Source organism: Littorina saxatilis, linkage group LG12, assembly GCF_037325665.1.
Source record: "Littorina saxatilis isolate snail1 linkage group LG12, US_GU_Lsax_2.0, whole genome shotgun sequence".
Taxonomy (NCBI): Eukaryota; Metazoa; Mollusca; class Gastropoda; order Littorinimorpha; family Littorinidae; genus Littorina; species Littorina saxatilis.
The window spans coordinates 7,106,210-7,130,238 of record NC_090256.1 but is presented as its reverse complement, the minus strand read 5'-3'; the positions used below and the strand labels follow the sequence as shown (position 1 = coordinate 7,130,238).

Here is a 24,029-nt window from a genome sequence, read left to right as displayed (position 1 = left end):
ACGAGCTTTTTTTCAACCAGCCCTCGCCCAGAGAGGGGACTAATCTAATCACATATTTACACGGATATTAACGTAGAAAAAAAGGTAGATAAAAACAACAACATATGAATATTAACACATTACATATTATACACAGATATAAAGCGTCGTATATGTAACGTAGTGAAAACAATGCTGAATACACATGCATGAGTAAATGTGTTATTAAAGCTTTGAGTGTTTTTGTGTGGATATAATGAACACTGATGCTTTGCACAAATGAAAATATAACCAAACGAAGTCTTCCATCACTGTGATTTTTCGTAATTTAACATTAAATACAGAGAAAGGTGTTTTTTGAAAGTATTGAGACTTATTGGGACTCTCACAAATTCCGGGAGAGAATTCCACAGGACGCTACCAGAATAGGCTAAGCTTGATTTGAAGAGATCTATCCTTGGAATTGGGACGTTAAACTTTCGGTTTGGTTTGACTTTAAAGTTTGCAACGAAAGTTCGTGGTGCACGGCCGGAAAGTATTTTGTGAAGGAGCACGCCTTCATTTAATTTAAATCTTTCTTTTAGTGGGAGAATCTTAAGTTTCTTATAATCATCAAATACAAGACTGGATTGTTTCAGTAAAATTAGTTTCAGCGCTCGCCTATGTAAACTATACAATGGTTTTAAAATATTAGCACTGGCAGAGTCCCAGATGGTTGAACAATAATCTGTGATGGTTTGTATATATGCGTTAAAGTATAATAACCTTGAGTGCTGATCTAGAAAGAGAGAGAGAGAGAGAGAGAGAGAGAGACAGAGATAGGGCGCGAGAGAGAGAGAGAGAGAGAGAGAAAGAGAGAGTGAGAGAGAGAGAGAGAAGAGGAGAGAGAGGGGGGAGGGAGGGAGAGTGAGGGGGACAGAGGAGGCGGTTGTCAGAAAGACAGACAGACAGACAGACAGAGGGGGAAAGAGAGATAAAGAGACATGCAGCCACAGACAGACACAGACAAAGCGCAACAGAAATCAACTTGACATGCCATTGTTCAATTAGATTGTCAGTTTTTGGACTAATTATATCTGGCATGCCTTTTCTTTCGAACAAGCCTTAATGTTGACCCTTTAATTCTGTCAGTTTTAAGGCAGATTATTTGATTTCACATCGGAGAACTTCGAAAAACACGTGTGATGATTTCTGAGTCGAAGATATCGCTCCTGTTTGTTGTTAGCACCCCCTGGACATAACCGTTGTGAAGGTACACCTCTTCTCGTAAACATCATCCTGTAATTCCGTCCAACAGCACTTTCACATGAAATAAGAGCATCAATTGACTTGGACAAAAATAAACATGGCTGCTTTCTGTGCGAGTTAGAATTAATTTTGTTCGTGAACAGTATAGAAACGTAGTGCTTGCTGCCGCGCGAACCGAAGAAAAAAATTCCTCTTTCTCTTTGCTGCGCTGGCCGCAAAACCCCTCCGCGCGGAGGTGTTCCCATATACCCCGTACGTAGGGTGTGAATTTATTTTGACAATTTCGCGTTTGTCAAATTACAAATTAAATTCGCTCTTCGCACAAAGCTGTCAGGCTTTTGATTTGTGATTTTCTTCGAAATTGGTGTATGGCTGCCTAAGTGGTGGGGGAATAAATGGCCATACACCAAAAACCCACTCTTGCAAACAAACACAAATACTCGTGTACCAGGGAGTTACAGCAAATGAACGCGGCGAAAGAAGGACAAGAAGATGTGTGATTGGTGTCCAATGTCGAGAGATTCGCCGTAGAAGGAAGCGAGTCGGGAAGGAAAGCATCTTTAATCGAGTTTCTTTGTGAATGTATCTGTTTAGGGGGAGACTATTTTCTTTATATTCCTATCTCTTACTCTGCTTGTCCCTCTCAGAGACTGTGCCTTTCTCTCTCTCTCTCTCTCTCTCTCTCTCTCTCTCTCTCTCTCTCTCTCTCTCTCTCTCTCTCTCTCTCTCTCTCTCTCTCTCTCTCTCTTTTTTTTCTCTGTCTGTCTCTCTCTCTCTCTGTGAGTCTCCTTCTCTCTCTCTCAGTCTCTCTTTCTCTCTCTCTCTCAGTCTCTCTCTCTCTCTCTCTCTCTCTCTCTCTCTCTCTCTCTCTCTCTCTCTCTCTCTCTCTCTCTCTCTCTCTCTCTGGGGCGGGGACGTAGCTCAGTTGGTAGCGCGCTGGCTGCGTAGCCAGTTGGTCGCTATCAGCGTGGGTTCGATCCCCACGTTCGCGAGAGATTTATTTCTCTGAGTCAACTTTGTGCAGACTCTCTTCGGTGTCCGAACACCCCCGTGTGCACACACATGCGCACGAAAAAGATCCCACGTTCACAGCGAAAGTCTCAGGGCTTGGAAAACACGAAGACACGCATGCATCATCTCTCGTCTCTGATTATCATCAGGGCCGGACCCAGGGGGGGGTTCCAGGGGTTCCGGAACCCCCCCCCCCCCCCCCCCCCCGTGGAAAAAGCATGTACCTTGCTTTGAGTGTTGTTGTTTTTTTTGTTTTGTTTTTTAAATAAATTTTGTGTGTGTCTCTAACAAATTTTATTCAATGTGAAATCCGATGAGAAAAAGGTACCCCCCCCCCCCCCACAATGCTGCTCTTAACCCTCAAAACAAGGCCCAGAATGCACCAGATTGCACAGATTTTAACCGTTTTTCAAAAATTTTCCGGGGGAACATGCCCCCGGACCCCCCTAGTTCGCGCGCCTACTTTGCAGGCGCGCGCTTGTGGCTTCGCCACTTTGCTGATTTGCCCCCCCCCAAAAAGGAGGAACCCCCCCCCTTACAACTCATTTGGTCCGGCCCTGATCATGATCGTATTTCGCTACTTTGACGAGACAAACCCAATGCTGGTGTGTCGAAGAAGACAGCCACAGCGGGCTTGTTCGAATCAAAGTATCACACCATATCTTCAACGTATTACCAATACCTGTCCCAATATAGACCAGTTGGTCTAAGAGGACGTTAAACCCTAATAGTCAGTCAGTCTCTCTCTCTCTCTCTCTCTCTCTCTCTCTCTCTCTCTCTCTCTCTCTCTCTCTCTCTCTCTCTCTCTCTCTCTGTCTCATACATTCTCTCTTGTGTGTTTTGTTTTTACAATTTGTTGTAATCGTATTGACCCTCTCTCATCCTCTCTCTCTCTCTGTCTTTCTGTCTCTATTTCTTTCTCCCCCTCTAAATCTCTTTCTCTCTCGCATACATTTTTACGCTAAACAAGGCTCTTTCTGGAGTGCACTGCTGCATTTATATGTTTGAATCTATGTGCTAATTGTATCCTGGATTGTGCATCTTTTTTTTTTCTCTTTTTTTTCTTTCTTCTTTTTTACAACACATTATACATTACATCACAGTTCACATCGCCACATACATACATACACCATGCATAAAAAAGAATGATCTAGAGAAGAGAGAGAAGTAGAGAGAGAGAGAGAGGGGGGGATTGTACATCTTAGAGAATGCCTTGAAACTAGCCGACAGGGGGAATCGAGAGTTATCTCAATGCACCTGATGTCTTTAGTTACACTCTTTCCCGGGGCAAGATAAATGCAGCAGTGCGCTCCAAAAAGAGCATTGTTTAGCGCGAGATAAATCAACCTTATTGCACTGGTGATCGATAAGATAAAACTGTTTGTTTTCTTAAAGCACAAACAAGAATGTATGCGGAAGAGAAAGAGATCGATACAGAGAGACAGAGACCGAGAGAGAGGAAGAGAGAGGGACAGATGGAAAACCCGGTTATACGAAAGAAAGAGAAAGAAAGAAAGAAGTCGCGTGATGCAATTTCGACACAATGTACAACAATCTGCTGGTCAGAAACTAAAAACTAAACATTTTATTCTGAGCACAGTTTCAGAGTACACAATAATAGTATATGTTTATCTTTGGGATTCAGGAAAGGATAAATAATACAATGCAATCATTATTGAATCTGCTAATAAAACTTCACCTTTAATTATAATGTATATAGTTCTAATGGAGAATCTTTTTTTTACATTTTCTAATTTGAAATGCAATTGCATAGTCCGGATCGGGTCACAGACTGGTTGACCAAAAGTTCATTTCATGTGCTTGAACAAACAAACATTTCGTCTGTCTGACATGGTTTTCATTATCACCACCACCACCATCAGCACCAACAACAACAACAAGAACACCGCCACCATCACCACTACCTGCTGGTGGGAAAATGGCTACTTATAAAATGCGCTACACCATGAATACTTTTGGATCATGATTTAAAAAAAAAGATTATTGCAAGTTAAAAAAACGGTGCAGATGGTTGACAAATCATCATCCTTGGCAAAATTTTATGAAAAATGAGTGTCGTATTCACAGGACAAAAGTGGCTACCTATGACGAAATTCTGAAATTAAAGTAATATTTAGTTAAAACATGATTTAAAAGCTTGGGTGGTGCTGGAAAACCTTAAAACAAATCAAAATTATCATGTCTACAGATATTTTTCAAAAATTACCACAGGTTTTTGGTGGATACAAAAAAATTGGTAAGTGGTGGTAAGAATAAAATGCAGGTTGCTTGTGATTCACAAGGAAAATCGACGTTTTTGCTTTTCGAGTTTAAAAAAATTATAGAAAATGTACTATTCCACCAATCTTTATAAACTTTGTTGGAAAGTAAGCTTTAAGGTATAAACTACATGTATGTAAAAGATTTTTGAGGAAATCTAAAGATTTATGTGTTTTCTGAATGAATTTTACAAGTACCCAAGTACCCAGTTACATTAGCTTGAATTTCAGCCAAAATGGCTACCTAAGAAAAGTTCTAATTTCATCTCCCTGAATAATTTTCCTGATACCATACACAGCTTACATTATCTCCAATATTGTATTAAATTGTTTTCTACAAATAAAATGAACCATGGCAATATATTAATTTGCTTTTCTGCTTTTATATTCTTTTCAAGTAACCAAATCCTTTCACTGTCACTGCCACGAGTGTAGTTGTAAGCAGATATTTTCTATGTTTACTGTTTTTTACACCACACACGTTTGGTTATGGTAAAACAATAGCAGCCGTTATCCTGATTCATTCAAATGTAAACATGGCATGTCCTTTCTTGAACAAGAGTCGAAAATGCATATGTTAGGTAGCCAATCAATCACCACGAAAAACTTTCAGAGTGCTCGGGTGTTGAGACAGTTTCGATTGTCTTACTTTGAAATTAAAAACTGCAACACCTTATTCAGATACTATAAAATTCAACTATTTCATTTATTAAACAAAAATTAATACATTCCCTGCCTATTTTAATGTGTACAAGTAGCCTTTCAAATTTCATTCAACACCACGCATTGTTTGGATTAAAAAAAATAAAGAAGAAAACTAGTATTAATACTAAGATTCTTTGAAAAAATACTCAAGTGCAATGGAACGCTATTCATCATGCATTTAAGCGTGATTGTACTTTTAAAAACATTTGTGCGCGGCAAATTAAATAGAATGCTACTGTAAAGATCAGGACAGATATTTTGGTTTTGAGGTTATTTGTATTCCACGCTTTGGGGCGGAGATTAATAGCGTCCTCTCCGATGAACTGCAACATGGCGACGTATGAAATCGAAAAGATTATCAAAAGGAAGGTAAGATATATCATGTTGATATCTTTGCCCAAATTTTCGAATCCATCGATTATTGATCATTTAAGGATCGTAGGTCCAGGGGCGGATCGGTTTGCACTTAAGCAAACTCGGAATCCAACCCCAAATAGTCACGATCAGAACTCCTGTAGCTTTTCTTGTGGCTTTCATCGATGGGTCTAGTGACATACCGTACCTCCAATGATGTTATTTTTGTTTTTTTTAATGGGCAGTGTGGGGATGCCCTGAAGTCTATGTGATTTACTGGGCCGGGCATTAAGCAAATATGAAATGAAATGAATGTAATTATCGAAAACGATTTGGTTTTGGGTAGAGATCAACGCTCAAACCAGTACCGCTTTGGCATTGACTACCGTCAAGAAGGGACGCAACTCCTTTTGTGCAGCGATCGCATAGAAGACCATAGTGAATGTGTTGTGCCTGCCAACTGAAAGAGTTTGATCCCTATCGGCTGCCAGGGTGGATAGCTCTTCAGTCTATTCGGAGTCAACTCTTGTGAGATTCTCTTTGTGCCTGTTCGCCGACGTGTGCATCACATGCAGCCCATCATTTGCCCACGAAAAAGATCCTATTATCCGCAGGTAGATCGATGTGATCTGTGACCGACACAAGGTGATTGTCATTTACCAAAGTGAGGTCCACAAGGTTTGGGGTCTGACAAAATCTATTTCGTGTTATGTTCTGTACTTTCTGGATGAGTAAGGCATCTCGTAAACACTCAACAAAAACTTTGTCCACTTTCCATGGCCATGTATGCGCCGTGCCGTCCCACTTTTTGTTCAAATAATTGAAATCACCCATAATACATATTTTGTCGTACCCTGCCAATCTGTCCGATCTCAGCAACTTAACATATTTGAAATAACGACAACTCATTTCCTGTTATGTGCAAAGTTAACATAAATGTATGCATGTTTAATTTTTTTTTTATACTTATAGGGAAACAAAGTTCTTGTGAAATGGAGGAACTTTCCTGCCAAGTGAGTAATAGTTTTTATTTGTACAAATTTGTAATGTTATGTTTAGCAGAGTTTGATTACCATTATAATTCTGTACGTCTAGCTTGACACAGATCTTTACAAGACCAACTTGTGAAAAGGGCTAATGGAAGTGGTCCTGATTTGGCCTCCGTGGTATGGCAGAGTGACTGACTCAGTACTTAATTAACTACTTATATTGGTTTAGTGACTGATCATCACACTATTTTCCAGTTGAGCTATTCATTTTGCTCTTGATAGTGAGACTACTACTTATTACTACTGGATTATAATGTCGCTGTGTCTGAGTGTGTGGTCACTAGTAAGGCTTAAAGCAGACCTACCGGTTGTTATTTGCTTTAATTTCAAATTTACCAGTTTGAAAAATACCTAGTGCGATCACTCACCACTGATGTGTGTATTATATTTATAGTAATTAGTGAACACCAGTTTGGGCATTTGCTTAAATTGTGAGTGTGTGTGTCCTGTTTATGCTATTAAAAAGTGATTATCTTGTAGAACTTTGTAAACTTCTTACAGGTCTTTAAAAATATTCACATTGAAAGTACGTGAGTGTGTGTCCTGTTTATGCTAAATGACTATAGATTTTGTAATCTTCTTGCCTTCAAAAATATTCACAACAATGGGCACCAAATGATAACTGAATTAAATTTCTGTTTGTTTAAGGGATAATTCATGGGAACCGCGGGAAAATGTATTTACCTGTACACAGGGTGAGTATATTGTTACTCTTGTCATTTGGTAATTCACGTTTAGAGTAATTCGGTCAGTCATTTGGTGATTGTCCCAGATGTCGAAGGCTGAGTATCAAACTGTCATTTTGTACCCTTGTTCCTTTTATTTGTTTTTTCCCTGTGCCACAGAGTGACCACAGGTCTATAAGTCGCTTGGTCGATCGGTCACAAAAATGTGTTACTGTTACCCAAGATGTGTTACCCAAAAGTCTTTGATGTAAATGAATCTATAGGTGTTGTTAACAAAGCAGGGTACTACAGTCACATCCTAATTGCATAATGACCACCCTCTTTTTTTTTCCTTCAGTTGGACTGTGATCATTCATGCATTGTTGCAGTCCACTCATCGTCACCTGATTGCATTAATGTACAACCCTCTAAGTCTTCAAGTAGGACTTATCATTTATCAATCAAGCCATGATATTTTCCAATATATATATTGTATTTACTGTGAAGGATAACCTCCCTTGATACTTGTTGAAGAAGATGGCACAGTGGACAAATCTTCCAACATCATTGTATAATGAGAGCATGAGAAGTGCTGTGTTTACACTTGCTTGTTTTTTAGGAATATTTATTTTTGACAACTTAGTTGAATCTCAACCATTGTATTTTGATTGGCATGAGTTAATAACTTAATGAGATTGTCACCCATGACTTTATTCACCCGCATTTAGTGGTGCGTCATAAGCCTTGTTCTGGATTAGTGATAGATCAGTCACACAATTAAAGACAGTCCTCACTGAGTGAATGTGAATAGATTGCAAAATTGTGACACAGTTTTGCATTAGTATGTACAGTCAGAGAAACCAGAACGAAGTTTAGGATGCACAACTAATTGCTCGTGAATAATGTCTATTACAAATCAAATTACAACAAATGTGTTACATTTTTCAGATCTCAACATTGGGAACAAAAAGGCCAACGGGGACCGCAAGGAGAAGACGAAAGCCTCAAGTGATGCCAGTGACAAAAAGTAGGTTTTCTTTAATTGGTATTTGTTTAACTGAGGAACAAAGGGGAAGTACAGTAAAGTATATTTTCATTACAAAAATACAAAAAACAAGAAATTATTGTCACAGGATTGAAATAAATCATTTTACCAAAACTGCTAACAACTCTTTTTTTTTAAGTTATTACAGGGACTTTGACATTTAAAGATATGTAACCAGACCGACCCTGTTTTTTTGGCGCCGACTCTAAAACTTTTTTTCTGAATTTCTACTTTACTTGCTTTTCAAAAGTCATATTTTTTTCTATTTCTCAACGGAATGTGGTCATGTTGCATATCATATGAAAGGATTTTGAATTTCTGAGCTATTTAGACCATTTACGAAGCTGTGTGATAACGATTACATTTGGATTATAAAAAAAAAAAAGTTGCCGACCGACCAACCCTAACTTTCTTGGACATGTTACCCTAAACAGATTTTTTTTTTAATTGGCCTTAGTTATAGTTGTTGCTTTCTCTGATATCATTTTTGTTCTTGTTGTATGTGTGTGTTTTTGCAGGCTTAACATCTCTGATGTGGAGTTAGTCAAACATGTGAAAAGCTTAAAAGACAAGCTGGCTGAAATCAAAGATGGCAAGAAGGACAATGCGAGACACAGAGATTTCATGAAAGGGATGTCTTCACGCAGTGAGTTTTACTTTACAAAGTACATGAATACAGTTATTTATACAAAACATGAATAAGATAAGATACCTGTGGGTGATCAAAGTGAAATACCCTATTTGTAATGCATGACATTTATTATCCAAGGGAGATTTTAAACAATGTTTTTTGTCACCGATGAAGAGTCAGTCAATTGGCCAAAATTTGCAAACAGGTTGCCCATACAAAGGATTAGTTGCATTGAGAGACTTTGTTGGAGATATTCATCATTATCATTGTCCATTTCTACTTTGTTCTTACCAGTTCCATGATGCTAAAAACTCAGTAAAATTTAATACCATCAATTTACCTATCGTCTATGAGGTATGGCTTGGTTGTTGCTATATTTATTTTAGGCTATAGCCCGGCGCTGTATTAGACGCTAGCAATTTTTATTGGTTCATTTGTCAATTTATATTGAAACCAAATGAAAACAGTTCATGCAATTCGGACTGAAAGTTTTTAATCACAAAATAACTCCCTTCATTGTGCAGCCATTTTAAAGACCAGTTTGACCTTCTATTATGTCATATTTTGGCCTCAGTTTCAATTGACTGACAGCTTTGCTGTTTGTATGTGTACATAACAATAAAGTGATCTTGCAAAAGTATTACTTTTTCCCCCATTGTTATTTTTCCTTTATTTAACTTCCAAAACTCGGAAGTTCACATGATTTATGACAAGTGGTCCACTTACAGGGATAAAAAGGGGAAAACATTGGTCGCAAAAAAGGGGTCCCTTAAGTGGGATGATCCCCCTACAAGTGTTGGTCCGGAACCGGGGTTCCACTGAATATATTTTCTGAAAAGCTAAGAGTCTTCTGATTAATTTGCTTGAAAGGGGTAATTCTGTCAGTTCACTACTTGATTATTTCACTATTTCATTCACTAGCTTTTGTGTAATTGTTTCCACTTAATACTGGTCTGGTGGGAGGCGGTCACATTTGGTGATGCACATGTCGGTGAAACGGGGACTGAGATTTCACTGAGTTGACTTTGGGTAGACAAACGTCACTCACCCTGTCTCGGAGCGGGGCTCGAACGTGAGTGATGCACTGACCCTCTCTGCCACTGAGCCCGATTAGGCTCAACAAACGTTCGAGCCAAAGTATGTTTTGGTTACCTCAAAAATTAGTAGTTCTATGCATTCATGCCTTCCCCGGACATATGCCGGGGTCGCACATTTGTAAATATTGTTTTGTTAATAACTGATGTAAATTGTAGGAATGCTGGACTGGAACTCTGGTGTGGGCATGTTGGAAGATGGCCAAGATGATGTTATCATGGATACCCTAAGGGAGATGTTTCCACCAAGCAAGAAAAATGCGGTTGGTATTAAAATCAATAGTGCATACATTACTATTCAATACAATTGATAATACAACTTTAGAACTAAGGCCCCCCCAAAATAGGTTGGTTTCGGGTAACCCAACTGAGCCTATTTTTCCTTGCGACCCTAAAACTTCTTTCTACATTTGAAAAAAAGAAGAAAAATTGGCGGTTCATACTCAACGAACCTGAAAGCTGGCCAAAAAAGGAGATAATCGAGCATCGCTGTTCGATTTTCACCCTCCAAAAAAATACCGATTTGCTGACCCTTTTTTTGACTCACATGCGAAGCAAAAGTGAGTCTATGTACTCACCCGAGTCGTCCGTCCGTCCGGAAAACTAACGTTGGATATTTCTTGGACACTATTCAGTCTATCAGTACCAAATTTGGCAAGATGGTGTATGATGACAAGGCCCCAAAAAACATACATAGCATCTTGACCTTGCTTCAAGGTCAAGGTCGCAGGGGCCATAAATGTTGCCTGAAAAACAGCTATTTTTCATATTTTTCCCATTTTCTCTGAAGTTTTTGAGATTCAATACCTCACCTATATATGATATATAGGGCAAAGTAAGCCCGATCTTTTGATACCAGTTTGGTTTACCTTGCTTCAAGGTCAAGGTCACAGGAGCTCTTCAAAGTTGGATTGTATACATATTTTGAAGTGACCTTGACCCTGAACTATGGAAGATAACTGTTTCAAACTTAAAAATTATGTGGGGCACATGTTATGCTTTCATCATGAGACACATTTGGTCACATATGATCAAGGTCAAGGTCACTTTGACCCTTATGAAATGTGACCAAAATAAGGTAGTGAACCACTAAAAGTGACCATATCTCATGGTAGAAAGAGCCAATAAGCACCATTGTACTTCCTATGTCTTGAATTAACAGCTTTGTGTTGCATGACCTTGGATGACCTTGACCTTGGGTCAAGGTCACATGTATTTTGGTAGGAAAAATGTGTAAAGCATGTGAGTCGTATGGGCTTTGCCCTTCTTTTTTTTTTGGTCATGTTACCCGAAACCAACTTCTTTTTTCTTTCTTTTTGTTTGGGGGGGGGGGGGGGGCGCTAATAAGATTTTTTTTTTTAATGACCAAAAGGTTATCACTAATAATACTTGCTTATTTGATCATAAAGGTGTTGATGTCAAAACCACAAATCAAAACAGTCATCTTCGACCGTTTGTCTAAATTATAATTAATGAAATGAAACGACTTCTCTGTTATTTCCTACATGTCCATTACAATGTTCATTTCATGAACAAGTAAGTCATTTGGGCTGGCTTAGTTTTGTTTTAATCCTGTTGTGTTATTTATTTATATAGATTTATCCCTGCATGTTCAATGGGGGTCCAGTAGGCTTTGTCTGTGTGTGTGTTCAAGCGTAACGGCTTTGTTCTCGACAACCACCAGGCCGATTAGATTGTGCTTTGGCACAGTAGCCGGAATTCAAGTCCCATTTATTGTATTCAATTTACAGAGTTGAGTTAAAATAAACCGTTAAAATGGCAGTTTAACCACCAACAAACGTTTGCCACGCGTTTCTCAGTGTCTAATTGTCAAATTATCACCCAAATTGGCACAATGATCTGTTGTCCCATACTGAAATACAATACATACTTTTCAAAAAGAAAAACTAAAGTTTTGGCAGTTAAAAAACCCATTTTTTTCACCGATCTTTATGAAATTGTGTGGGTAGGTCCGTTGACCCTAACTGAATTCTTGTTTTAAGAAAAAAAGCACACTTTTGACAGTTAGAAACCTGTAATATCCTATTTTTTCACCGATCTTCTTTAAATTTTGTGGGTAGGTCCGTTGTTTCTAAATGAATTTCAATACAATACATACTGTTTAATATACTGTTTACTTTAACTGAATTTCAAAACATAGTAAAAATAATACCTGCACAATTTTGGCAGTTAAAAAACGTATCAGTGACTATCACATTGTTTTCACAGATCTTTATGAAATATTGTGGAGAGGTCCGTTGTCCCTAACTGATTTTCAATCAGTTTCTTCCTCATTTGTTCAAAAGAATATAGGTGGTTTTTCTTAACACAACAATCCCTACGCAAAGTATACAAATGATAAAAACAGTTATTGTAGGAAATGGAGTATTGCTGCCCGTTCAATGTGACCTTACACAAAAATACTGAATAGGCTTTTTGGCTTACACCCACAACCATGCTTTTCAAAAAGAAAAACAAAACGTTTGTCGGTTAATTTAATGGTTATATCCCACTTTTGCATCAATTTTAATGAAATTGTGTGGCCGTCGTTGTAACTAGAGTAGGTTCAGCGCAGCAGTTTTTATTTCATTGCCTCAAAATATGGTCTGTCCCATTTTGCAATACATCTGGTGTGTCTTGGACTCACACACCCAAGGGCACAAGGACATCATTGAAAAAGTGCAGTGCAGTGACGCCCGCTTTGTGCTCCACCGGTACCACAACACATCCAGAGTCATGAACATGATCCACCAGCACTGCCCGCCTCACCTGATGCTATACAAAATCTTCCATGGTGTAGCATGTGTAGAACTACCGAAACAAAGAAACAAGAGAATACCACCCCCTCCAATACAAGAGAATCAACAACAGGAGAAAGGACTACCGCAATCATACCTTCTTACCCCGTACCATCATAGACTGTAACAAGCTCTTGTACACAGGCCAGTCTTGCCATCTTAACGCCTTCATTTAGAGAGTGTTTGGCAGGAGCAGTGGTATATTTTTTACACGAGCGGCTATCGCATCACCTTCCCCACCCCTGGTCTTCTTCAAACTGTTATTTTGAATCCCAAAGATGGGAGCAGCTGTCCAGCAAGTTTTGTGAAATTTGGTCCATTAACACCTGAGATATAAGAGGTAAAAGTGTGACACACACACAGACATCCGCATGTTCATTATGTACGATGATAGGTGTTGTAAATTGTAGTTGAAGGTGACTCGATGTAATTTTTATTATTTATGCATTTGGTTTTAAATCAATTTGATCAATTTGTATTTGCATGTGGTTTTCAGTTTTCAATGGTGGACTACTTTACCCGAGTGATGATTCCAGAATGCATTTTTCATATTTCTCAGCAAGTAAGTTGTTCAAGTCTTGTATTCTGATGTCTCTGATTATATACCAACAAACCAAGGCAGGTGACTTAAGTCAAGGCATGCAAGAGCTCTCTACATCCGAAACTGCCATACGTATATTTTGCTAGTTGAGACAATTATAACACAACCATGAATGAACTCAAACTGACATTGACAGTGCAGTCACAGATTTGCTCTCAGATAGATTTGTCAAGACACACTTACAAAACAATTATCAATTTTCCAATTGTTGACCACACAGCTGGCGATCACACCCAACACTCATGCTCACGTGGCGAAACACAAACACACAACAGACACATGCACACACCCACTCACACACACACACACACACACACACACACACACACACACACACACACACACATGTGGTGTTGGTGGGAGATCAGCCATTTGAAGTCGGAAGTTCAAATCAAATTTTTATTGTTAATTTTTTGTATGAACTGCATCCATTACCATTATTCAGGTGGGGGGGGGGGGGGGGTATAGGAGTGCCCAGAGAAAAAAAACATAACGGAGGACCCTGATACAGGTAACACGTACTGAAAATTACAGAAAACCCCACGTGAAGAACAGGATACAAATCCACGCTCAATGGGATAGTCTGGATTCACAGCATGGTGTTAGGCCTGTGACTGAATCCACTCGACGACCTGTCGCCCCATTTGTGTGATGCTAAATCCCCTACCTCTCCGTTCAGCATTTGAAATGTTTCTTATGTGATTGTTGTGCAGCAGGAAATGGAGGCTTGCCAGCATGGAGGATTGGCGTCTGGGGAGGAGGATCAGCTTGATTCAAGTGAAAATGAATGGCAGCCTAGCCCCAAGGTAAAGATCAAATTTAGTTCTAACGAATGTTGCAAGTTGAACACAAAATCGTTAAACACAAATGAAATTTAAGTTGAGGAGTTTAGTTACAAGTCCCAAGACCGATCCCACTTTATTTTGAGTCCACTGGCCTAGTCCACCTTTCTTGTCATGATAGATTCGCTATCAAGGGTCAAGGCCACTTCTCAAAAGGGACGTACAACACTGACACATTTTCATCGAAGGGGAGATCCGACTTGGTTCGAAGGAATAAGTACTGAATTTGATGTTTTTATGTGGTCAAGTAAAACCTCGTAAGGTTTAGGGGTGACTGACACAATTGTTTCGGGAAAAACTGTGGTTGATCAGTGTAGTTAGCGTTGAGCATAACTCCAGGTCTTCGTCCGAAAACAATGGCTAGATCAGCGGAAGCTGGGTCACCCTGCAAGTGTGGAAATATCATGGTGTACGGTCATTCGTTTGTGCGAAGACTTAGCGAGTTCGCTTAGAGTGGTCTAGTGGATAATCACTTTGGATTTCAGCAATGCAGGTGCAAGGTGTCCAGGGAGGGGGTCGGAGGCTGGAAGATAACAAATCTTTGTGACTATGTGAGGCTGCCGACCATATGATCAGTCACTCGACTGTGTTGTTGATTTTGTTGAGGGCGGTCGGTCATAGACTCGGAGCATGTGTGTGTGTGCTATGGAGTCACAGCCGTTTGTGTGCTGATGACATGAGACCAGGTATTGGCGATATGAAACTTCAGGGTGGTCGGTCATAGACTCAGAGCATGTGTGTGTGCTATGGAGTCACAGCCAGTATGTGTGCTGATGACAGGAGACCAGGTAGCAGCTGTAAGAAATTTCAGGGCGGTCAGTCATGGATGATAGACTAAGACCATGTGTGGTTGCTTATGACTAGTAGAGTTAATGGAGACAAATCTATTTGAAATGTTTATTTGATTGTTGTGCAGCAGGAAATGGAGGCTTGCCAGCATGGAGGGTTGGCGTCTGGGGAGGAGGATCAGCTTGATTCAAGTGAAAATGAATGGCAGCCTAGCCCCAAGGTAAAGATCAAATTTAGTTCTAACGAATGTTGCAAGTTGAACACAAAACCGTTAAACACAAAAGTACATGATATAAAATGATAAACCATAGCAACTCCTGACCTCCGGTCTCAATGTGTTTTAAAGAAGCTATCTAGGGGGTCTGTCGCACAACTCCGTTGGTAAATTTCACCTTGTGGTGTCATTCTTCATAGAATCCCCGTCGGTAAGCTAGTCTGTGTATCTTTAGTCGCCATATGCAGAGTGCAAAGGAATGCGTCATGTATTTGTGATAGTGACGTCATAATGGAAAAGACTCCCATAACGTGATTATTCGCACTATCTTGATGTGACTTGTCACCTTGTTAGTACATGCATTAACCGTGCCTGAATTGCACGCATTCTTACAATGCATGCAGAGCAGCAATGGAGAGTTGCGCGCTAAATGGATGCATCCTTCTGACCAGCTTAGTTTCTATTTTCTTTTATTTAATCATTTTGTTAATATAAAAAGTGATTTCAACTGCTATTCCATATAGATTTTCAAGTACCCATTTATTCTTAAGTGGATACTTATAATATTGATAAGATTTTTTTGTGTGTGGCAGATGCCTGTTTAACTGCATTGAGCATTTTTCTTTCAATTTCTTTCTTTCTCTTTCAGAAGCGAAGAGGAGAATATGCTTCATCCAAGGAGGGGTAAGTTAAATGATTTCCGTATTTAAAAAAAAAAAAATCCATTTCGATGGTGCTTAAAGCCCCGTCAATCACGTAGGATCATCTCAGGGCAGTGCTGCTTCAGACAAGTTAACATGCCGCCACACAAAGATAACAGTCGGAACACAGGCTGCTTATCCCACCCAGTCACAGTATACTACCACTTTTAAAGTATTTGGTATGACCTGGCAGGGAGTTGAACCTCGTACCTCCCACACTCGAGGCGGACGCCTTAACCACAAGGCCACCGAAATAAATTTTGTATGGCTCTACCACCTTCTTTATTCCTGACGTGAACAGATACTACTTTTTTGTGTACAACTTTTTGTTCAATTTGTTGAAGAAAAATAAACGGAAGGGCGTTATGAGATTATAAACGGATAATCTGCTGGGAAGAAAGAATAAGAAGAAATCAATACATAAGCGCAAAGCAATCCATTTATGTGTTAGTGCCATATTTTGCTTTGAAAAGAACGTCTTTCACAAGAAAGCAACTTTGTATGAACCTTTCGTTCTTTCTTGAACAGTCTTACAAAAACGGGAAGCGGGGTGGAGAGAAAGAGAGAACAAGCTGGCTGGACAATGGGAAAGTGGGTTGGAAAGGGGGGGGGGGGGGGGGGGGGGAGTGAGAGGCTCCACTGATATTTTCAGAACTCCAGCTGGTGAAGCATCAGCTGTTGCTGTGTTACGTCTTGAGACGGCTTTGTGTAGTCAGCTAGACGTTAACAAATGTGAAATAAATAAAACAAAGACCTGTTGCTGTACGGCCAAAGCGTTGAATTCTCCACAATGTTGTAATCAGAGTGAGATTGTCCTTTCTATAACTTTTGAAAAAAAAAGGTGTGGATATTTCTTGATGACTTGGGAGATGTCTGGATTGTTCTTGAAATCGCCGAAGCTCATGTCACCTGTGTTGTCTGGTTCCTGTAGTTTTACAGGAGGAGAAAGACTTGCTTCAATCAATCAATCAATGAGTCTTATATCGCGCATATTCCGTGGGTACAGTTCTAGGCGCTCTGCAGTGATGCCGTGTGAGATGAAATTTTATACGGCCAGTAGATTGCAGCCATTTCGGCGCATATTTACCTTTCACGGCCTATTATTCAAAGTCACACGGGTATAGGTAGACAATTATTAACTGTGCCTAAGCAATTTTGCCAGGAAAGACCCTTTTGTCAATCGTGGGATCTTTAACGTGCACACCCAATGTAGTGTACACGGGGGGAGGTTCGGACACCGAAGAGAGTCTGCACACAAAGTTGACTCTGTGAAATAAATTTCCGCCGAACCTGGGATCGAACTCACGCTGACAGCGGCCAACTGAATACAGCTTCTGCCGTCTTGACCATGTTTTTTCCCAGTCTTACTCATAACTCCTGTTTGTTGACGAAGATTAGGTACGTTACAGATTTGTAACCAGGCGAGTGAAGACTCGAGCAGAGAAATTGGATGACGACCGATTGATTTTGATCACTGTATATGTATCGCGTCAATCTGACAAGGCATCAACCAGTAATCACAGCACGACAGTACTTTCCTTTCAATAAATTATTGTAGACAAAAAAGTGATGTGGATCTTTCTTTTGTGTGCAGCTCAGAAAACTCGGACAGCTCAGAAAACTCGGACAGCTCAGAAAGTGGCAGTTTTGACAGATCCAGGCCCAGAAAAAGACAAAAAGTTGTACGTCGAAAAAGGTAATTAGTGAGATTCCCTCTCTTATCAATGATGTTTGTTCTCTTCCAAAATGGAACTTGACTAGAAATTTAGTTTGACCAAAACTTTCTGAGGCAGACTCAAATTCATGTGTTATTATTAGTTAAATCATATTCAAACTACTCGTGAATATCAATTTTTATTCGAGCATTTTTGGAAAATTGATAGTCCATGAGGCATTAGCTGAGTGGACTATCAATTTTTGAGAAATGCTCGAATAAAAGTCGATATTCATGAGTAGTTTGAAGAAATTGGATTTATCCCGAGTTCGTCAAGTCAATCACAGTTCATTTAACGACATTTCTCATTCCTTAGAAGTTAGAAGCTACCATTGTTTGCTGTTGTGGGCGACAACTCCGCTTCGTCAGACGTGTGATTTTTGTTCATTGCGTCGGTTTATGAGATCTAAATCGAAATTTAGCAACTCAAAATATATGCTAGATGAATGTGAAGAGTGTGATAATCATCGCTTTCAACAAACAACACTGTGGTAGCCTAAAGAAGGCTGCGATCGTGAAATGTTACAAAAAAAGATAATAAATAGGTTTAATTTATTCCCTGTTATAACTCGTCTTGGTGGCACAATGGATCGGAAGGGATTTTTAGTTTTTAGATCGGAAGGTTCGGGGTTCGACTCTCACCTCGGGCAATCTTTTTTTTACATGTGCTATTCTATTCATTTTTGACTCACGTGCGAAGCAAAAGTGAGTCTATGTACTCACCCGAGTCGTCCGGACGTCCGGAAAACTTTAACGTTGGATATTTCTTGGACACTATTCAGTCTATCAGTACCAAATTTGGCAAGATGGTGTATGATGACAAGGCCCCAAAAAACATACATAGCATCTTGACCTTGCTTCAAGGTCAAGGTCGCAGGGGCCATAAATGTTGCCTAAAAAACAGCTATTTTTCACATTTTTCCCATTTTCTCTGAAGTTTTTGAGATTCAATACCTCACCTATATATGATATATAGGGCAAAGTAAGCCCCATCTTTTGATACCAGTTTGGTTTACCTTGCTTCAAGGTCAAGGTCACAGGAGCTCTTCAAAGTTGGATTGTATACATATTTTGAAGTGACCTTGACTCTGAACTATGGAAGATAACTGTTTCAAACTTAAAAATTATGTGGGGCACATGTTATGCTTTCATCATGAGACACATTTGGTCACATATGATCATGGTCAAGGTCACTTTGACCCTTATGAAATGTGACCAAAATAAGGTAGTGAACCACTAAAAGTGACCATATCTCATGGTAGAAAGAGCCAATAAGTCACATGTATTTTGGTAGGAAAAATGTGTAAAGCAGTTCTTAGTGTATGATGTCATTGCTGTCAAGGTCAAGCATGTGAGTCGTATGGGCTTTGCCCTTCTTGTTTTTTTTGGGGGGAGGGGGGAGGGGTCATTTCGTTTGTATTATGATTTTGCTACACAATGAATTCAATTTGTGTTTCTTATGACGTGTTTTCATAGAAATGAACAAAAATCATTAGCACCCAATGTATATCAGATTTATACAGCTTGAAATCCGGCTCTGTGATTGGCCGAAAGGGGGAGTGACTCATAGAAGTCAGGATAATACAATATAACATGTGTGCATTGTGTTCCACACCTGCTTTGGGCTACCGCAAGATGTCTAAGATTAATTATGACCCCCCCCCCCCCAAAAAAAAAAATTGCCGAGAGTGCTTCAGTGTTGACCCGCACTTTTCCCATTGTCTAGACTCCCGGCCTGGACGCATACAGACGAAAGAGAAGACTCATCCAATCTGCCTCTTCAATGGCCAGGCAGTCCCGGGCTGGTGCAACGACATGTAAATCTTCTAATGAGGAATACCTCGGAAAAATCGCCCCACAACAAGTGGTCTGCGATTCTCCCCAGGAAGAGTGTCTTGTCGATTAATTTCAGGAAGAGTGTCCGGATCCCCCAAGGGTTCCGGTGATTACAGTGTGCGACAGGGGTGGCGCTCTGTCTCTCATTGAGCCACAGTCACCTGCGTGATGTTGAGCGCCAGCGGTTGGTGCCGCGGGTACACCAAAACCGTCTCCCGGTCTCGGCTGCTGGCCCCTGATCTTCCGCCATGTCTCTGCATGCTTTCGTTGATGAGTTATGATTTTTTGTTAACCCACAGAAATCGCCCCGTGTACAAATAAAGTCAAGGGAGAAATGCCTCCATGTGGAAGGAGTTAAAGATTTGTAATGGATCTTATGGTTATTTTTGTTGTTGTTTCAGAACATCGACCTGTCTCTCAAGAGCAACTCCTGGACAAGAAAGAACAGCCATGGATGACATCAAGGAAAGTGAGAAAGCTGCTTCGTTAACCACGGACAGCAGGGATTGTGAGAAAGCTGCTTCGATAACCAGGGATAGTGAGAACGCTGCTTCGGTAACCACGACAACTTCAAAGGAGGATGCTCCAAACGTGCAACAACGCAGACAATCCTGCAGACAAAGGAAGCAATCATCAAATGCAAAACGACAACGAAAAAAGGTTAAATGTTGTATCTCTGGCTGCCCAGGCAATACTGTCAACTTGCTGAGACATTTCACACAAGTCCACCAGGATATTCCTGAATTTGAAGCTCGCAAACTTATAAAAGGCATGAAAAAATCACCCAAGCGGTCTTACACAGTTTATAGCTGCACCATGTGTGAATGGAAAGGCACTCGCCCGGATAAACATTTAGTTTCAAAACCTCACAAACTGGAAAAACAAGAAGCCAAGCGTATCGCTAAAATTATAAGGAATTCACAGTTACCAAAGTCGTCACAGCAATTGGGAAGAAACATGTACACTGCAGTCTCGTTGTCTAAAGAATTCTTAGACTGGTTTCAAACAATTGAGGGTGGACACTTTATTCCAGATTCTGTTCCGGACAGTAAGAGGACTAAACGGGAACAACAAAGCAGGAAACACATGCACATGGTTCGTACAGTTCTCCAAACAGCCTATGGTGAGAGAGAGTTTCATCAATCAGAATTGGAAACATTGGACACGATAGGAAGGAAGATGGGAGGATCTGAAAAGTCAGTCGTAGAACAGTTGAAAGAGGGAAGAGCTTGGGGTACCGTTAAGAATCATCTTTGTGCTCTGTCACATTTTGTCGATTTTTTGGATGCTACAAAACGTCTTGATAAGGAGTTCATTGCTTCGATAAGGGTGAACTTAAAAGGCTCAATCCAAACTGTAACCAAACTGACTCTTGAGGAAATGCAGCGCAGAAAATTGTCTGATCGTAAAAAAGTGGTTGATTTCCCCAATGTTGCACAGTATGTCAAAACAAATGTTGCAGAAACAAAGATCAAAGCCTTTCAAAGCGATGCACATGTGTACTCAAACTCTGAAACATGCAACAAAATTCATGATATTTCAAACCACATTATGCTTGAACTGGCCATTCAGAATGCAAAGAGGACTGGTATATTTAATGATCTCACAACAAAGGAAGTCAGAGATGCAGAAACAGAAGATGATGGATTCGTGATTCTTGTTGGAGAAGGAAAAACATTTCGAACTTCTGGTGGGGCAGGTATATTTTGTTCAGAAGCAGAATATAACAGACTTCTTTGTTATGTCGATGAGTTGAGGCCACGATTGAATCCATCGACAGATCAAGTATTTTGTAGGGCCTCGGGGGCACATGCAAGTGTTGGGGAATCTTGTGAATTTCTACAAAGTGCCTGGGCTGAGTTTGGCGCGATCATTTCAAAAGACGTGGGTGATGTGACTTTCAACCTCATCCGCAAAACAATGATTTCAAAGTCAAGGAAAGAAGGTCTTTCGAAAGATGAAGAAGAAGACATGGCACGGCATATGGATCATCACAGAGACACTGCTAATAAGTACTACGATGTTAGCACTGGTGCTCGTTTAACTGCTAAATTCAGACGGACTGTGGGCAAGTATTTTACAACTTGTGGTGAACCCTCTGAACCTCATCATGATGACAGTGCTGAACGTTCTGAACATGAACATGACGATGATAGTGATAGTGGAGACAGTGTGAGTCCTTCTAGCAATCTTCAGCAAGTTTCTGTTGAAAAGAGTGTTCATGATTCACAAAGTGGCTCGAGAACTGTTGTAAAGAGTGTACATGCTTCACACACAAGAAGTAGGGGTGAACCTTTGTTCACTGCTGATGATAAACTGAAAGTATATCGAGCGTGTGCAGGGTTAATAGAAAAATACAGGAAAAAGGACGTGAAAAAAGGTGTCACCAGAGGTGAAATTTTGCAGCAGATAAAGGCGGCTGGACCAAATTTTTCCTATCTTCTTAAAACGTACAGTATTAAACAGATTTGTAATCGAGTCAGGTGCGAGATTCGCAAGGACATTAAATAACATCTCTGCAAATGAGGTATAGCTAATTTGATCTGGAGGTGTCCATATGGCTTGGCCCAAGCCATCTGGACAGTTAACCATTGCTAATTTGTTAGGCATGTAATTTGTAAAAGATAAGAATAATGTATAACATTAAACCAGACAGGATCTTGGAAGGAAAACAATTAATTTGCATGATTTTTTAACAATTTTCCTTCATAGTTTATTGTTAACCTTTAATTGACTTGGGAGATATTGGGCTCTTCCTGGGTCGAGATTAATGACAAGCTGGTGTCTGTGGGTCGTGGCCTATTTTCACGAGTCCGAAGAGGTCTTCTGTCTGGGTTGGTTTGCTTGCAAATGTTAGCAATGATTAAGAACAATAGGCAATTCATATCACACAAAATGTTTCCCTTCAACATGCTGTTTGGCCAAGTCTTATCAACTACTTTTATCTCTTACTTGTATAGTAAATGATCAATGGTTAACTGTCCAAATGTCAACCATTTGAGCACCCTCACACCAAATGAGCTATTCCTGGTAGAGGATGCAAAGGAATTGTCGACAAAAAAATGACTTCTCCATCCGTACCCGAGTACAGTGTTTATTCAGTGCAAGGCACATTCAGTGGATGCAGTAGTTAAGACACTTGATCAAGATTATTTTATTATGCTGTAGACATGTAAAGCGTACCTTGATTAATTTCACAACTTGTGGTGAACGTTCTGAACCTCAACATAACATGATGATGACAGTGATAGTGGTGACAGTGTGAGTCCTTCTGGCAATCTTTAGCAAGTTTCTGTTGAAAAGAGTGTTCATGATTCCCAAAGTGGCTCGAGAACTGTTGTAAAGAGTGTACATGCTTCACACACAACAAGTAGGGGTGAATCTTTGTTTACTGCTGATGATAAACTGAAAGTATATCGAGCGTGTGCAGGGTTAATAGAAAAATACAGGAAAAAGGACGTGGAAAAAGGTGTCACCAGAGGTGAAATTTTGCAGCATAAAGTCAGCTGGACCAAATTTTTCCTATCTTTTTCCTATTTTTTGAGTCACTTGAGAAAAAGTGACTCTATGTAATCGGTCAGTGTTAGTCTGTCCGGCCGGCCGGCCGGCCGTCCGTCCGGCCGGCCGTCCGGCCGGCCGTCCGTAGACACCACCTTAACGTTGGACTTTTCTCGGAAACTATCAAAGCGATCGGGCTCATATTTTGTTTAGTCGTGACCTCCAATGACCTCTACACTTTAACGATGGTTTCGTTGACCTTTGACCTTTTTCAAGGTCACAGGTCAGCGTCAAAGGAAAAATTAGACATTTTATATCTTTTCTCGGAAACTATCAAAGCGATCGGGCTCATATTTTGTTTAGTCGTGACCTCCAATGACCTCTACACTTTAACGATGGTTTCGTTGACCTTTGACCTTTTTCAAGGTCACAGGTCAGCGTCAAAGGAAAAATTAGACATTTTATATCTTTGACAAAGTTCATCGGATGTGATTGAAACTTTGTAGGATTATTCTTTACATCAAAGTATTTACATCTGTAGCCTTTTACGAACGTTATCAGAAAAACAAGGGAGATAACTAGCCTTTTCTGTTCGGCAACACACAACTTAACGTTGGGCTTTTCTCGGAAACTATAAAAGTGACCGGGCTCAAATTTTATGTGAACGTGACTCATTGTGTTGTGAATAGCAATTTCTTCCTGTCCATCTGATGCCTCATATAATATTCAGAACTGCGAAAGTGACTCGATCGAGCGTTTGCTCTTCTTGTTTATTTTGGTAAATGTTTGACGCAGTTAGTTGTTTTGAAACGCTATTGATTTTGTAAAGTTTGAGGCTTGATAAGACACTGATTGTACTGCGCTTCTGACCCACCGTCAAAGAAGTCGTTTGGCAATTTACCCTTATTGGGCCAAATTTTAATGACATCCATCCATTAATTTCCGAGATATAAGCCGGACAGACACAATAAAGTTT

The 24,029-nt window shown here is 40.0% G+C and overlaps 2 protein-coding genes across 4 annotated transcripts in view; one reads left to right on the top strand and one right to left on the bottom strand.

The window, feature by feature from the left end:
* Positions 1–24,029, bottom strand: part of LOC138981155 (uncharacterized) — a 45,544-nt gene that overhangs the window by 14,724 nt on the left and 6,791 nt on the right. The gene's annotated exons all lie outside the window — the stretch shown is intronic.
* Positions 6,206–22,732, top strand: LOC138981154 (uncharacterized). Of its 2 annotated transcripts, XM_070353992.1 has the most exons (11): positions 6,253–6,589; positions 7,274–7,320; positions 8,239–8,317; positions 8,854–8,981; positions 10,220–10,323; positions 13,355–13,420; positions 14,173–14,265; positions 15,218–15,310; positions 15,954–15,988; positions 17,600–17,701; positions 19,957–22,732. In XM_070353992.1, exons 4-11 carry the CDS (start codon positions 8,960–8,962, stop codon positions 22,064–22,066), a joined length of 2,625 nt encoding a protein of 874 aa, XP_070210093.1. In that variant the 5' UTR covers positions 6,253–6,589; positions 7,274–7,320; positions 8,239–8,317; positions 8,854–8,959; the 3' UTR covers positions 22,067–22,732. The 2 variants fall into 2 exon arrangements, with proteins under 2 accessions (XP_070210094.1, XP_070210093.1); XM_070353993.1 differs by lacking the exons at positions 17,600–17,701; positions 19,957–22,732 and having other exon boundaries at positions 6,206–6,589; positions 15,954–16,313.

Bases quoted from the DNA above. Each gene is read 5' to 3' on its own strand.
- LOC138981154 (XM_070353992.1), top strand. From the start codon at position 8,960: ATGAAAGGGATGTCTTCACGCA. The intron at 13,421-14,172 runs GTAAGTTGTTCA...ATTGTTGTGCAG, and splicing joins TTTTTCATATTTCTCAGCAA to CAGGAAATGGAGGCTTGCCA. The intron at 14,266-15,217 runs GTAAAGATCAAA...ATTGTTGTGCAG, and splicing joins AATGGCAGCCTAGCCCCAAG to CAGGAAATGGAGGCTTGCCA.